The sequence below is a fragment of the Leuresthes tenuis genome, unplaced genomic scaffold, assembly GCF_036924035.1.
Source record: "Leuresthes tenuis unplaced genomic scaffold, fLeuTen1.0.hap1 SCAF_24, whole genome shotgun sequence".
Lineage (NCBI taxonomy): Eukaryota > Metazoa > Chordata > Actinopteri > Atheriniformes > Atherinopsidae > Leuresthes > Leuresthes tenuis.
In genome coordinates this window covers 17,753,380-17,770,903 of record NW_027325378.1, presented here as the reverse complement: position 1 = coordinate 17,770,903, position 17,524 = coordinate 17,753,380, and the positions used below count along the sequence as shown (strand labels likewise).

The following is a 17,524-nucleotide window of genomic DNA, read 5'->3' as shown; positions in this document are numbered from 1 at the left end:
AAACACCGGAGGTCTGGATAGTGTAGAGATAAGATCACCACCTTTCATGTGCGTGACCTGGGTTCAAATCCACTACATGAAAGGCACTACCTCCAGTAGGGGTCCTTAGGCAAGACCCCCTTACCCTGCCCGCCTACCAGCGTAAGTCACCTTGGATAAAAACATCTGCTGAAATGCCTAAACATAAACATCAGTAACCCATTCAAATTCAAAGGTTCCACTCTGTAATTGCTTCAGACCATAGGCAGTATAAATAGATGCATCAGACCAGTAGAAGCAGGTTCAGATGTATAGTGCTCTAGTATAACCCTGGCCCAATGCACACCCTGGTAACCTTTCAGAAAAATAAGCTAATCTTATGCAATGCTAAGCTATGTTGCTACAAAAATGGAGAACACTTGCAAGCAAAGCTGTCCTAAGACGACAAACACTACACCAACTAATCTAAGCAGTGTTTGGAAAGATTTGGATTTTATACCGTAAATGGTGTGGTGTGGTGTTGAAGAAAGACAAGGCTGTTTGTTGACTATTTACAAAGCAGCCATTTCACCCTATAATAAAAGCAAACCTGCACATCCACTTGCTTGCTTAACAAGCAGAGGCACCACATATAAGCAAGTCAATTGGGGTGTTCAGTGCCATCTGACTGCCTGCTATTCAGCACAGTCAGCTTTATTTCAAACTGGTTTGAACTTGATATTTGGAAAAAGTGAGAGCCCTATTGGATGATGGTCTTTTTCTCAAGCAGTTGCAAAATCAATAACTAGTAATGCTAATGGTGTAAAAACAATGTTTGTCACAGTCTGTAATCATGCTAAGACCTAGTGCATTATGTAATTCCAGTCCAATAAAATAAGACTGGAGCAATTATCCCTTCTGAAAACGCAATTCCCTAAACGACTGCAACTTATAAACAGCAGTCATCTTCTATATTCACTCATAGTTTGGGCAATGGGCTTCTTGCCAACACACCCCAGGATATTAATTGGCCAAGATTGCATGGTTCGTGGAGTCAGTAGCTAAAGGACAGAAAGATTAAGTGAAGAGATGAAGGGTCATAATGAGAAAACTTATCCATGTTCTTCCCTTGGCCCGAGTCCTCTCCATTTCCAACCACAAAGTATTTCCCTGACACGGAAATACTGACTTGTATGTAATTATGAGGTTATGCTACCCACAGCAGTCCGTCATTCCAAGTACCAACACCTTCCATTATTTATTCATTGTTATTCCTCCACCAGAAATACACTGTAATTAGATATTGATTACATAGTCAATGTAATGAATTAAACAAAATGCCCCCTAACGTCTTCATGTGCTATACATAGTTTCGACTCCCTTGCATAAACCATGACTGAAATGTTAAGTTTCACAGGGTTTTCTCATTTTTCTTCAGTTTTCCAGTCTTCATTGCCATTGCCACAAACATACACTTGCACAGCAAACCCATGGAAGTCACAGAAATTACATACAATGTCTCTCCAGTGTCTTTTTAAAGGGTCCTTGGATGCACTCTCGGCCCGTCCATGTCAGCCCTGCCCAATTGTATTTGCTGTTTCCTGAATTATTGATTTGAGTCATGCCGGACATGTTCGTGTCTCCAGTTGTCTGTGTCCACAACCACGTAGTCCCCCCCCCCTTTAGATAACCTGTAAAATGCATCACACAAAGACACTTGAATAACCCCTGGTTTCTCTCAATTGCACGCAGTTCGGCCGAATGTCTCATCTCTAGGTGTCGCTAACCGAAAAGAAGGTAGGCATCTAAGATTATGCAATAGTAATGTTTTTCCACAGATACTTTAACGCAGGTCTTTGTATGACAATCAAAAACTGGCTCCTTGGTAGCCAAAAGTGTTTGGAGTAGCATCTTCCCTGTTCCCAGGCTTCAGTCAGCTTTTCTTGTTCATGATGGAGAATTACGTGGTGGCTTGTGTATTCACAGGGCACTCATGTTGCAACACGATGCAGTGCCGTCCTTTATTCTTTCTAACATGAATGTGTGTACTGCACATGTATACATAAACATGTGACTTTAATTAGGTTTAAAACTTCCAGGAATACTCTGAATATTCTGTTTATGCTAGGGAGGTTTCGCTGTGGTTTTATGCAGATATTGGGCTTATCTGAGTTCAAAGTGCAGATGTGATGTGAATCAACCTTGCAAACAACTAAGACACAACCACTCAGGCCTGTGTTTCCATGACCACAGTCGAGTGGATAAAGTGTATGTCATCAAGTACAAAAGCAAAAGACTGTGCTTATTTTTCACTTTTTTTCACCCACAGTTTGTTTTCTGACAAGAAAAGAAACAGAGGGACTGATATGCTCGCGGCTAGCCAGTTTCTTTATCCGTGCACGCTCCTGTGCACAAATTTATTGGGTGAAAATTCTTGGGTTGTCTCCCCCAAGGTGGAGCATGGTTTTTCACACAATAGTTTCCATCTTGGGAAACATACACAGAGGCTTTTGAAATACACAAAGTGTTTGTTAATGAAATGAAGCGTAAAAGAGGGATCATAATATTTCAGTTCTTCATTATCTAAGGCATTTGTAACAGATGCTGCTATATGCAGCCAGCTTCATTTGGCAGTGTCACTCTTTATTTCCCAAAGCCATCATTCATCATTATTGCATATGTTTCTTTTTATTAGTATTTTCATTAGGCATGATGCCTGGTATTCTTGATTCTCTAACATTACATGTGTTCTATTAAATTGCAAAATCATCTTTTTTTTGTTTTGTTTCTTCTTTTAATTTGTCTAGTAGCACCTCGAGTTGCATTGTCCACTGCCCCTTCTGTCCACGTTGCAAACAGCAAGCGAGGTAGGAGCCCTAGAGTTCATGCATTGCCCCTAGAAGAAATTCATGCCTTTTCACTGTATGACCTGATGTTTCTGTTTACCTCTACCCCCTCCTGACCCTTGTAGCCCTAACACAATGCAAGAGCACTTTGTATCTATAACTCCAGTTCAGTGGTAGACTGAAGACTTTCACAGAAAAACACACAGAGAAGGCTCATTCTTCTATGGAATCGTTTCCTAAACTCAAAAAGTCCCACGGAATCATTCTTTTTTCAGTGCAAATAAAGTGGGTGTTTCAGCCACAGCTATTTTGGGGGGGAACATGTTTCTGACTCTTTTTATTCCCCATGTGTGCATGATTTATGACCTTACCCTATTTCTAGAAAGGAGAGATTATTTGTCTTCTGAGAGTATGTCTGTGAGAGTGAAGCATCTAATGTAGAGGACCTTAGCTCACACTCAGTCAGGACTTGCTGATTTAGGTGAGAAGTAGAGTGGACCTGGCTTTCTGCTCCTTTGTTTCCAAGCCTTGCCAGTGGCCAGACAGAGAGAACTGACCTCAATACAGATTCTTAATAACAGCAATCCATTGGACAAAAGCCCCATCTGCTAACCACCCTATTCTGGAGTCTTGAGAATGCTGTCAGTTCACACAGTTGCCAACAAGGCTTAAGGGTCACATCTGTCTGTGCTGTGACACATGGTGTCAGTGGTCTCTCAGTGCGGCTGACTGATCCTCACTTGGAGAGTGCTGAGTTGGACCTGCACTCCTCCCAACCGTTCTGCCTTAGGGCACCACTGCCACTGAATATCATAGAGTATCATAGGTTCTGTATTCCATCTTCAACTCCAGATATCTAATTAAGTATGACATAACACTGCATAACATCACCATGTGCTTTCCCACCTTAGTGACTGCGCATAGAAAATGTTGGTCTCTAAGTCATCATAAGCGTACATCATTTGACGACTCCCCACGTTTTATTACAAAGGATTGTGATATAAAGGGCCATTAAAATATCGATTTCTTAATTACCTTACATTATCAGAAATTAGACATTTAGCTCTCAGTTACAGAAAAACATCTTAATTCCCCCCACGACAAGTAGATGATGGATCTAATTCACGAATGGTTTGAACTGTCCTATGCTTCGTGGTGTTCCAAGTGTGATCATGTCTCTGTGCCATCATTTCTGAGCCTTCTTCACCTCTTGTTGTGGTGTGCTTGAAGTGATGTGACCTCTTGAAATCCTACTAACAACATGCTATTTGTTGTGATATCTGTCTCTAACTCTGGCTATGCCTTTGCCAGACTAATCATCACTTTACCTACTAGCATCTCCTCCTCCGTCATGCAGCATCACCATTTTTTACCTCGCATGCCATAGCGCCTCGCTTAAACTTTTGCTACCCCCTCCGCTGTAGCATTCGCAGCACCAACATCTCTACCGCGCCTCTTTCTTTTTCCCTCTTTCTCCCCTCTCTTCCCTACACACTTCCTCTCTGTTTGCAAGACTGCGAATGCTTCGGCCACTCCAACCGATGCATCTACACGGAGGTGCTAAACACCGTCATTTGCGTGAGCTGTAAGCACAACACTAGGGGCCAGCACTGCCAGCTATGCAAGCTGGGCTACTACCGCAATGCCTCAGCAGAACTGGACGATGAAAATGTGTGCATAGGTTAGTCCCCCACCTGGCCCCCCATTACTGTTACCATGCTGTCACACTTTCCTCCCATCACCTTCTGTCTTGACTCCTCAAAAGAGACCTTGTCATTCCATCCCCCACAGCTGCGTCATCCGTACAAAGTCCTGTCCTCATATCCCTAAGTTACCCTCCTCGTTGCTTCTTTTGTTTTGGCACAACAGTGTCACAAACCTCATTTTCAGACTCAAAACTAGTGTTTAACAGATAATGCTAGTCAGTCAGCTGTGGGATGAGACAGTAATAGCATTAATATCCTCAAGCTGAGTTTATTTTTGCTAGCTGCAAACATTCCTTATTGATTTGGTATGTTACAATTTTTAGCTGCTAGCTAAGCTGTATTTCAAGTAGTTGGATGTAACTGCTAGCTTGTATTTTAAGGGCAAGAAGTGTATCAAGCATAGTTACAAATCACATATAGGCTAATTTTTATATCTACAAAATTAATAAAGTAGACAGTTGAGTGGAAACACAAATCTGAAAAATATACATTTTCCTAAATCGCTATAGAAGTTGACTATTGCTTTATGATCAAAACGACTAAACGTTTCTTCATCCTGCTGTTAGCTTTGATATGTAACCATAATTTCTCTTGATCATTTTTTATTTCTATTATAATTTTATCCACAATTTTCCTGCCATATTAAAGAAATAGTTCAATAATTTGTAAAAAAGGAGATAAGAACACTGAGATCAGTCTTGGTATAAGCTGTATACAGCAGCTAATAGGCAAAAGCTAATGCAAAAGCTAATGCAAAACACAACATAACAAAAACATCAAAAAGCTAAGATTTGTTTTACATTTTCAAAACCCAAACTGTTCAAATCTCTCTTACAAAACCAGACAAGCTCCTTTTTCTGTGTGTATGCTGAAATTTCCCAAACTGTGCATCATTTATCATGTGTGAGCTGGTACAGCAAATTCGCTCTTTAGCTTTTTAGTTCACCAAAATAGGACACACATGAAATGCATGATAAAGCTATAACTGGTATTAAATCTGAATATGACTGGCCTGTTGATTCAATTCCTCCTTTAATGCTATAATGCCAGTGAGAATAGGATAGTTTTACCTTGTGTCTCTGATATTTTGTTCATGTCTTCTAATGCAGCAGTTCATAAACTCCATCATTTATTTTCCTTGTGTGTAAAGACTGCATCTCACATAGCTTCCTAAGCAATAGTTCGGTTCCCTATTGAATTCTTTAGCTTGTATATGTAATGTGAATTCACACCGTTCAGTGTCAGGTGCATTTGTGAGTCCTGAGGGGAGAGTCTGACAGGCAACAAGAGTTCTGGGAGAAATGTTGCAGGAAAGTCACACCGCCAGTCAGAGGTGCCAGGCAAGTGCATATGTCATATACATGAAATGGCCTCAGGAGTAGCAGCTGAAACCCGCCACTTGGTATTAAGAGTCACAGAGGCGTCACTGTGTGCCACACTTGCCATCACCCTGCCGCTCGTTCCCTGACCCCCCAGTTTGTCATATGCCGTCACCTCTCTCGTCCTGCCAGACCCCTAGATGTCACTCGGGTGCAGCCATGTGCAGCTTAGCCACAGAAGGTGCAATGTGATGGTCAGGGACTGTTGAAATAGGTGTCACTTTGACTAGAGTTCTCCACTTGCTGTGGAAAACTGGAAGGTATATTGAGCACAGGATGCCAGACACATGGCTGGTTATTTTATTTTTTCTACATTATTTTTAACTGTCCTTAAGACTTAAGATGTCTCTTAATTAAGCATTTGAGATTACATAATTTTTTTTCTAAAAGGGTCAATTAAGTAAGTGTTTACTTTTAGAATTGGACAGGATTAAAGAACACCTTACAACAATGCCCATTTCAATGTAGTTTTCTCATTTCTTTAAAAGCTTTGCATCCCTTGCCTCTCTTTGTTTCATTTCATTGTCCATCTTATATCTGCTCATCACATTTTCTGTCTTCTTTGTCTATTTTTTTCTACCTCTGTATGAATGACTCAGGTTATACAAGAGCATGTTCAGATAAGCTTACATTTTCCATCTGAAATCAAAGCTAGTGATAATGCTTTGCATATTTGCTCTTTGCACGCTGTATTCTTGTATAATTGGCAAAATTAAGTGAATAGTAATTCTAAATAGATATATTTCAGTGACTGTAGTGTTCATGCATCTAGAGAAAACCTCATTCCTCTCTCATTCTTTCGTCATTACAGTTGAAATGGTAGCATTTTATTCTGTATGTGTCTTTCAATTTATTTATTTATTTTACTTTTGAAATAATCATGCACCTTGCTGAGCTTATAATAAAGCTCAAGGTGGTGGTCGATGTTGTGAGAATCCTAGACGTGTGCTGGGAAGTCAAAGCACGACCCTATTCTCCAGCCTGTGTGTGTATGTGTGTCTTGTTTTTCCAGAGTGTAATTGTAATCCCTTTGGCTCAGTCAGTGATCGCTGTAATGGCACAGGATTTTGTATATGTAAGGAGGGCACTACAGGGCCTAAGTGTCAGGAGTGTCTACCCGGCTATTTGTGGGACGATGGCTGCAAATGTAAGTAGAACCACAACCCTTCCCACGCAGCTCCCCGACTCTTCTCCCCCTCAGCTCTGTGTCTCTCTGCTGTCTCTCTCCGAAGCTTTTTCTCTCTGTATGACTCCCGAGCCTTGGCTGAAAGAATGCGCTGCACATGCACAGGACTAACAAATACAGACCTTACGCATAACATGAGCTACAGTAACCCAGAATACTATGCCATCTTTGTCATACCGGATCCTGCATTTCACACTTGCTATGGATGTGTTGCTAATATGATATCAGCAGGTGCCCGTTCTGCCTCAAACAGAGAAAAACCAATGGCATGGCAGGATGCATGCTGCTCGGTAACTCTGTTATCCAGGCGTGTCTCACACAACAACACAACAGCTGAGTCAATATTGACTGCTTGACAGGCTGCCTGTGATCCCCATTGCCAGTACACAACAGGACAATGTCATCCAACACCAACATTTTTTAAAGGAGAATGCAGGTCACTTTGAGGTGCAGCCCATTTATTACCGCCTGTCATTTATATCTCCCCCAGTCATTTTACAAAGCATGCCCCGTGTAGTCTTTGTTTTCCCACAAATGTCACCAATTTTTCATTTTTTCCTCCAAGTCAAACTTTAGTGACAAACCTACAGGAAAGCAGAAGGAAGTAAACACTTCAGGATTTTAACTTTTTCACAAAGGATCTAAACGACAGAAAAACATTAGCGCCGACCCTGATTATACTGCAGCCGCAAATTACTAAGCTTCTTTGGATGTGACATGTGAGACGACTTTAAGATTAATTTCAAGTGTAGCCTTCTATTTCTTCCTTTGGATGCTCAGTGAAAAGCTTTGTCAGCTTTATGATAAATATTAATCACTGGATTTAAAAGAATTATTTAACGCGGAGTATCTGAAGGCAATTAGTTGCATGGAAACACCCAAACAAAGAGCTATTAGAAGCCTAGGCCATCATTTTACTGCATTTCTTTTAACAGTATTCACAAGAAACAAAACTAAACTGAAGGGAAAGCAGGTTCTTGTTGCACACCATAATACAGACAAACTGTTCACAAAATTTAAAGCCTCTGGGTTGTGACAGTTATCATATTTAAAAATTAGATTGTACATTACTTTGGGCATGGTTTAGATAAATGCCGTCTTAAAGTGTAGCATTTTTTAAAAGTATATCTTACCATATTCCAGCATATACTGTATAATCATTATTATATATAAAGTCCAGTTTTAGCAGCTATATTCCATTTTTTTTTCAGGGAACCATATTGCTTAACAGCTGCATTTGGTCATTGTCAGCAAAATATAAAGAAAATAAAGCCTGGTGCATTGTAATTTAAATTCATTGTAGAATGAATCACTGGTTTATTTTAGCAGTGCTGACACAGATGGATCCTCATTAAAAATGCACTGTTTTTGACTGCAACTTGCTGTTGGTTACTAATATATTCAGTGTGTACAGAGTATACACACAGTGTCAACATGCATAGTTGTTTCTATGTGAAACTTTTTGTGCAGAAAAAGTACAATGCCAAGGAAGAGTAGACATGTTTCACACTTTGTGCCCTCTCAGGTTGAGCGCATGAACAAATCCTGAAGCATTACTAAATAAAAAACAGATGCATGCGAGAATGCTGAACTGTACAGCAGCACCAACTGGATATGTGTCAGTAAGAAAAAAAAAAGTAAATATTTCCATGTAGTGCCAAGTTAAACTGATGTGAAATCCCATGCAGAAAGTGTACACAATGAGATTTATTTGACAGACTAGCCCTGAAGCTTTGATCTAAAAAAAATCTAAGAGACAATAGTGTGTGAAGTATTTATATCAAAGCCTCAAACTTCTATTCAACTTTGTAATGTTGTAATACTGACACATTTTAAAGAAGAAAAGGCTGCAAAAATTCCAACTTCAGAAATGCTTAAAGATCTACAATAATATGAATAGAAAAAATATTATGCCATCTGTCAATTCTAAAGCTTTACGGGACAAATCACCAGGTCTTAAAATGAATTAAATGCAACCTGAAATCCAATTAAACTAATTAAATGCAGAAGCAGTGTGTGAAAAACTAAGAACTCTCACTGCTTCCATAAGAATTAAGAGGGTAAGCAGCAGCCAGGTGCTGCTGATCAAATGCAATTGATTAACTAATCACCTCCATAAAAGCAGAACATTTGTCGGTTTTGCTGGTTTGCAGCAATGCCAAAAAGAGGAAAGACATCAGGAGCTTAGAGATGCAGTCATTGCTGCCCATCAATTTGAGAAGGGTTATGAAGCCATTTCCAAACAGTCCCATCATTATCCAGTTAGCTTTATTCACAAATGGACAACATTCAAAACAGTTGCCAATCTTCCCTGGAGTGAATGGCCCAGAAAGTTCACCCAGAGGTCAAACAATGCAACGCTCAGAGAAACAACAAGAAAAAACCCAAGGGCTACATCTTATAATATGTTAAAGTTCATGAAAGTATGATTAGAAGAAGACTAAACAGGATTAGCTTGTTTGATAGGGTCGCCAGGAGAAAGCCTCCTCTTTGTAAAACAAACATGTTGGCTCAGCTTATGTTTTTCTCAAAGTTGCATCTGAACAAACCACAAGAGTTCTGGGACAAAGATGTTGGCTGTAATGCACTGGAGTGAAAACCAAACTCAGCATAAGAGGACAGACATCTCATAGCAGCTGTCAGGCATGTTGCTTTGGGCTTGTTTTGCAGCCAGTGGACCAGGACACCTTGCAGTCATTGAGTCCACCATGAACTCCTCTGTATACCAAAGTATTCCGCTAAAGCTTGGCTGAAATTGGGTCATCGACAAGACAATGATCCCTAGCAAAGCAGAAAATTGAGAAAGAACGGCTAAAAAAAGAAAAGAATCAAGATGTCACATTGTCAGAGAGGATTCAACTTCAGCATTCAACCAATGTGAATGCTGTGGTGGGACCTTAAGTGAGCCGTGCATAAATGAATAACCCCTGTTATCTAAATCAAAATTGAAGAGAAGTGGGCGTAAATGACAACATCATACAGAAAACTACTTAAAGTTATATCTGAAGATGATCCTACATGTTTTTGCATCAGGGGCGTACAGGTTTTCAGGCTTCTGTATTTATGCTTAGTTTATATAAGAAAAAAAAGCATAATGACAGCATCAGTGCCATGTTCATCTAAAGTTACATAGACCTAATTTTAAAACCTTATAAGGACGGTGTGATTTTTCATCCCAGAACTGAACGGGGCTATACTTTCCTTTATAAAGGCCTCCATATTAATCCTCCCCCATGTCTTGTTATTTCTGTCTAATATGGTTTCTGACAATGAAGTTCAGTTATAGATTTATGAAATTCCATTAAAATAGCACACACACCTACACCCACACAACATCTACTTCTGCTCAGTCACCGAAACATCCAGAATCTATGAATATTTGAATAGTTTTCATTTCAGACGTTGAGCTCCTTGGTACAAGATGTCTTCTTCATGACTGAAAAAAAAAACTTTGTTGGTGTACATATCTCAGCGAAACTTTCAGAATATGAATTGGTCTGGCATCAAACTCTGCACTTTCATTATCCTTGACAGAGAATATGCAAAAATCAAGGATAAGTTAAATCAATAACACATCTTTGAGCAGAAGGAACTTGGAAATAATAATAAAAAAAACCTTTTAAATTACTTTTATATCTTTTTAACCCATACAAGTTTATTTGTGTTGAGGCTATACTTAACTGTGCATTTTCAGATTTCAGTTCTATGAAGGTAGTGACTAAATTTCCCAGGATTTAATACCCAAGGAGGCAGTTTTGTTGTGCTGTAAAAGCTTTAGAGCCAGTAACTGTCTGGCCATACTGAAAGACAGATTATTATAGTGTACATTTTGAAAAAGGTCCACTAGATTTTACCCTCTGCTGCGCTGACAGTTCTCCAAGATGAAAGCCCTAAATACATTGCATTATGGTCTCCTGAAGAAAAATTAATATTTCTTACTATACTATGGATTTTTTTCCCCTGCATTATTGCTGATTTAGTAGCTGCTAAAATCCACCAATTTTCCTCCACTGTTCGAAAGCCACTTTTGCACAAGAACTAAGAAGATAACTTCAACATCCAGTTGGCCACAAAAGTGGAAAGTACACACAGCTGTGAATTTGTTGTCACAATGGCTGCACAAAAATGTCTTTCCCAAGCAGTTTAAGATGAAAAGCACCTGAAATGTTGCCTCTCCTAGGACCTTCTGCTTCTAAGTAATCTCAAGTGAAATAGTTGGAAAACTTTTTCCTCTTGACCTTCTACATCTTTGCTGCTGCAGTATTTATGTCCGTGGCCACGACTCAATCTGCATGCAGACTGAAAAAGGCAATTAAAAACTTAAATCTCTCTTCAAACACATCACTTTCCCAGACAGGCACACCTAGTCCGTTGGTCCCCTCTCTAAATATTATCACTCATATCAAAAGCAAACGCAGCAAATCTTGTCATTTACTGCCTGTGCCGGCTCTGTTTACACGCGGTAATGCGAAACAGTTCACATGGTGAGATTTAAAGCACATCAAGGTGCAGAGCTATGAAAAGAATTCCGACCACTATGGAGTTCTCCGGCTACTGTAGTGCTAGAACGCCTTTAATCTTATTGACCGTACTTCTCTGACACAACTTTTTATTGACGCTTGTTTTTAAATAATCAATATCAGCGTTTCATGTTTGACTTTAGCTTTGCTTAATTGGCAGACGATGGCGCACTCTGCCTGCAGGGCATGGCCATTACCTGAACTTTTCTTTGAGATCAGCTGAACTTGGTCTGCAGTTGCTCTTGGTACATATTAGCGCATAAGGAATGTCAACCCACAATACGAGCCAGGAGAAAACAACAGCATTTTAATTAGTGGGAGATCCAAGCCCTCAGCTTTATCTTGTGTTTCCAGTTCTAAAAGAAACAAGCTATTTTTTTAATGATTCCCCACTCTTTCATATTAAGGATTTACTTAGATCTATAAGTACCCAGCAGTGAGGACCACTATTAATGTCGAGATCTATTCTTCATGCTCTTGCACTCCTCAGTCAATAAGCCTGTGGATTCTTACTTAATTTCATAATGATTGTTACATTTACATTTCTGACATGTAAATTAATAGTAAATACCATCGGTTAACAAAATAATAATTGTTACCTGTAGTATATCAACATAACGATATCTGACAAACAGACCGCGCACACTCACTGACACCATGACTGTAGTGGGTTGCTGAATAAATTTAAATCTATGTTGTCGTCTTGGTTGGTATATCTAAGTAGGCGGTCTGTTCTCAGGGAAATTAAGGGTTACGAGTAAGAAATATCCTGCTGAGGCCGCTTGAATCTCAGATAGTGCCTCACCTACAGCAGACAACAGTTGGAGTACTTTCTGATTGGAGAATTAAGATGTTTTCCCAAATGGCTAGCTCAAGCTAAAAGGTGAAGCAGAAATTCAAAATTTTCACAATCAAGAGCAACTCAAACCAGTTCAAATGTACTATATTGTGGAAATTTACACTGCGTCACTTGTGCATCAGATAGTTAGATGGAATGTGGTCTATACTCTCACAAGGTGTCCCAACCCAGACTGTTTAGGAACACGCTGCAGACAGTTTTGCTACACAGATGTTCTGCACTGCAGGCATGGCAAAGTGTTTATGCAGTTGTGACTCTGTAAATATCCACATGAAAAAAAAATGGTCTTTTCACAGCCCCATTCTGAGTTGCTTTTGCTAGCATGTAGCTTTTAGCGACCTTTTGTGGAAAGCTTCTGAATATACTTGCTTTTAATCACATTTTCACATTAGCAGCTTGCTCCGTGGTGGACGTAATTGTTCACTTGTGTAATACTTGTGTAATACTTGCCTGTACTACTCCTATTAGCGGAGGACTCCACTAGGGGGCAGACCAGATGACTCGGGTCGGAAAGAGACCTGCCATTGGAATGTTCCCTACTCTGTTTCTGCATCATTTTTCTTGGTGCGCGAAAGTTTCCAAAATGATACTGATCTCTTGCCAGCAATTCTAACAACCATACTTGTCACTGTGCAGTGGCAAAGACGCATCGTAAAGATGCAGGTAATTGCAGACTTTCTCTACAAGCCACCACTGCCAACCCTTTGACTCTACATCCAGTCAAATTTGTCCCTAAACTTCCCTGGCCGGTTACCTATATATTGCAGTGTTCATTTTTGATGAACTGTACTAACAGCAGTCCAAACACACACGGGACACACAAGGCAGTCATGATAAACACACATTTCCGAAATCAAACATAAGTATCTTCTTGGCCTAAGAGTACAGTGAATATTCATAAGTAATCTGTACAACCCTACTTAAAAAAAACAAATTAAACAATTGCCCTTAATTTGTGGGAAATATAACAAATTAATATGAAAGCAGAATGTATTAACATGTTTTTAGTAACATATAGGTAGATCGACTTACAAACTAAGTCAAAATAAGGTAATATCTGGCTCAAATGAGTTTGAGTAAATTAATTTTAAAAAAGTAAACTTATTTTACAGTAAAATACTTTGCTTTGTGTGCTTACAGCAGCTCTTTCTGCGCTAAATCGTCTTTATTTCAAGGTTCTGCACATTGTAAAACTATTGTGTGAGCATTTCCATTCAGACTTGCATAGCTTAAGCATTGTCTTCTTTCAAACTTTAGCTTGACCCTGAACTGCTTATACTTTAGAAAGATGAAAACACACAATTGTAATCGTGCAACATTTCTAAGTATTTCTATGGTAAATCCGGAGCACAGGAATGCATTACACTTGAAGAATCCTGAGAAATATGTGTTTGCTTTCAATCATGGCAGCAAGGAAGAATAAGAGGAGTGAGATGTGAGGTCCAAGGAGAAGGAGTCTCTCCTGTGTATTAAGGCCTCGTGATTGTTTAATTTATACATCGGCTAGTTCTCCTTTGTCCTCTTGGAAGTAGCATTCTAGTTGCTAAGTGTAGCTGTTGTCTCATCAATAAGAGTCAAACATAGTGAACAAATGTTTTCCGTAGAAATATGTTTTGCAGTGCCAGTTGTTGTCTTGGCTCATGTGGTTTTATTGGTCATGAAACTGGCCTGTCAGTTGGAAAAATAAAAGACAAAGATAGAGTTCAGATGTCTTATTTGGATTAGTTTGTGAATGGTAATTGTAACTTTCTGAGTCACACAGCAGCTACCTTTTCTCCAGCAAAATGCACAAACAGGAATTGACAGTCAATATTTCAGAACAAGGCTCCCATCAAAGCCTTATTTGGCTATTCCAGGTAGACGGCATGCATCCAATCCTGAGTATTAGGAGAAGGGTCTTATGTTTGTTATTGTGATATTTATGTCCCATCGAGTTTATAGATTGCTCACCGCATTTTTTCCATTCCCATAAAGGACTGAAATGGGCAGAAGTGGCCCCTGTGTTTATCACTGTTTATTTGTCTCTGTTGGTTTATTAGTTTGTGCTACGCTGCTTTGTTTGCCTCCAGCTTGCTTGACAGCTTGCATCCACTGGGAATATAGTGGCCTCAGTGTCCCGGCTCTAAATATACGCTGATTTTCTCCCAGTGTTCAGTTTGTCTAAAGTCAGTGCTGTTTGGTAAAAGGCTTGCAGGCACTGAAGAAAATGCAGCTTTATGTGTAGTAAGCCAGCTGATGTAATGAGGCTTTAATAAAGATTGTTGTTGAATAAATGGACATGGGTATTATTAGATACAGACACTTGTGCTATAAAATGTTAACATTTATCATGTTTAAATGTCACATCGTGATGGGACATTTTACGAGGTTGCATCTTAAAAAGGTACAGTGAATTTTCTGCCAACTATGAAAATGTGAGCTGTGATTTTAAATTCTTTAAAGGATGTTTGACTACAGAGGCAGTGCTGCTACCTTACATCAAAGTACTGAAAGTGATTTGAAAGAAAACAAAAACTTAAGAGAAGATTGATTTAACTCTTTGTGCAGTAGCTAAAGACTTGGAGTGAATGCCTAGCTCAAGGTTTCAAAGCAACAGTCTACAAACTTATGGGCGACAGAGCGGCCACTAGATCTGTCATTTGAAATCAATGAATGAGAAAGACTATAAACATTGATGATCGAGTCGGGGGCACAATGAACATGTGAAAAACATTGCCGTGTCACAATTCGAGGTTAAGAATTGTGGACCGGTGAGATGCTGTAGTTGCTTTGTTTAGGGCAGCATCAGTGATGTGTGACGCGACCCATGAACCATGAATATTACATAGGTAAGCTGTAAAAACATACCTTTCAAGCCATAGCCATGAATTTTGAGCCTAAAACTAATCACGTACTTTTAACTTGACAGAAAAATGTGCACGGCTGTCACGTGCCAGATTGCTAGTTTGACTCCAATCTGCAGGCTAACGTCTTTTCCTAAACCCCTCCTTTCCTCCTTGGAGACTTTTTTTGTTGAAGTCTTCTATGCTAATTAGGATAGAATGCGTTAGGATCATTTCATTGTAACAAAATTGAATGCAAAAGTTTCAGTGCAAGATCATAAAATCATTTGAAATAAGATTGTCGCAAAAGTCAATATCATCACATTATCATGTGAACGTAATTACATATCAAGATCTGATTGCTAGTGCCAAGGAAGCTGCATTGCAGTAGAGAAATGAGTTGTGAGTGAAACATGGTAATTGTAACATTTCTTTTAGTATCTTAAGGTCTCGTTGACATGGGGTAAGCAGCTGGCCTGGCTGTATTCAGTGATAACATCCAGTCAACGGCTCAAAAAATATCAAACCATGTTTGACTTATAAAATAGTTTGGGTTTTGTAAATAAGTAAACGCGATGCTACCTTCGGACAGACATGGAAGTAATATGGCCTTGTATCTGGTCTTTCTGCAAAGCTAAATTCCAGGTGAGACTGTTAAAATGATCTTATAGTAAAAAGGTGAATAATTAAATGTAAAATCTGTACATGTCCCCGTTCGTGAAGCCAGTGACTTAAGACGTGGAGCTTTCTTGTCTTGTGTTTAACTTGGTAAAAGCCTGATCTTTTTCTCGCCCTCATCAAGAGGTTTGTTCCTGAACCTAACTAAACAGGAACTTCACAGCGTGTGAAAGTTGACTCCAAACAGAAGACATAGCTAAGTGAAAAACTGTGGTCCTTTCTTAGAAACCAAATACAAACCTTTGTGGTGAAAAGTGGTAAGAGGACAAGTTTCATCTCTATAATGTACAAATAAAAATGTGCAACCAATCTACTCATCTAGAATATAGATGAGCATGTTTTCTCAAACATGTTCTTTTAAAATGTCAGAAATGTGTCTTAAAATGTGGTTACACTCTACTTGTGGATTGAACATTAAAGATTTAAAAGTCTCCATCATTGTCTAAGGATTCTTTCATTTGCTACAATAAAACCCTTCAAGTAAAGTGTCACCCTACACGTGTGTGAGTGTGTGATTCTAACTTCTCTCTCCTCTCTTAACACTGCTCCCACCACAGCCCGGGTGTGTGACAACGAACTCCTGCGTTGCCAAAACGGCGGGGTGTGTGTCAACAACGTTCGCTGCAATTGTCCCTCAGCCTACAAAGGCCTGCTGTGTGAGAAGCCCCGCTGCGAGTCAGAGCTGGGGGGCTGCAAGGGCCCAGATTCAGGCCAGGCCCCGCTGACGCCTCCGTTCTCCTCCAGTTTGCTGACGCTGCTGCTGCTGGGCTCCACACTGCTGAGAGAGGCCTCCTGCTGGCCCACCATGCTCTGAGGAGGCTTCTTACTTAGTGGGAGTGACACGCCTCCCACAGCCTCCACCTTAACCCTCCCATATCCCGCCCCCACCCCCACCCCCCCACCCCTTTTTTTTTTTTTTTCAAATATTCAACAACCATTAAAAAAGAACCATGAGCTTTGTGGACTGTGATGTACTGAGCTTATCCGCTGCCAGACTCAATGGACGCGCTGATGATAAAGGGAATGTGCCAGATGAATGACTGCAAAAACTTTCCATTTAATATAAAAAAAATATATAGAAATGAACAAATGTATACTTATGAAAAGAATAGATATTATTAAAAGTGTTGAGTAACTGAGCGTTTGCCTGATAAGACTACGTTGAGCAGAGAATGGTGAGTCCCCCCCCCATCCCCCTCTAAGCCATAGCAGGTATATGAGCTCCTTCCAGTTTGAGAAGGAATAACTCAAGACAACAGACTTGTTCACTTCCTCTCTTATTGCCACGGCAACAACGGCTGCAACCAATCAGCTCTTGCACAAGCCGACGGTGGCCGCAGATCCCCTCGGGATGCTTCTGCGAGTTCTTGTTTGCTGGACTGACGCTGACGACAAAAATTATAATAAAAAAACTGTCCCTGCTGAACGGCAAAGACTGGCCTCAGAGACAAAGCCGTTAGACTTCAATGTGACGGCAAACAGAGAGGAGCAAACCCCAGGACGCATTCTTTGCTGTCAGTGCATTGTGGATAGAAGGAAATCTGTCCGGACTACCACTTTGTGACACAAA

General features: G+C 40.0%; 1 protein-coding gene across 3 annotated transcripts in view; it reads left to right on the top strand.

Moving 5' to 3' along the window:
* Positions 1–16,866, top strand: part of ntng1a (netrin g1a) — a 118,723-nt gene extending 101,857 nt beyond the window's left edge. For 2 of the 3 annotated variants that reach the window (XM_072378676.1, XM_072378675.1), the window contains exons 6-7: positions 1,711–1,755; positions 16,512–16,866. In XM_072378676.1, the coding sequence (XP_072234777.1) occupies positions 1,711–1,755; positions 16,512–16,768 (302 nt within the window). In that variant the 3' untranslated portion in view covers positions 16,769–16,866. Of the gene's footprint in view, positions 1–1,710; positions 1,756–4,317; positions 4,486–6,901; positions 7,037–16,511 lie in introns of all 3 variants that reach the window. The other variant, XM_072378677.1, reaches the window with a different exon arrangement.
* The last annotated feature ends 658 nt before the right edge of the window (positions 16,867–17,524 follow it).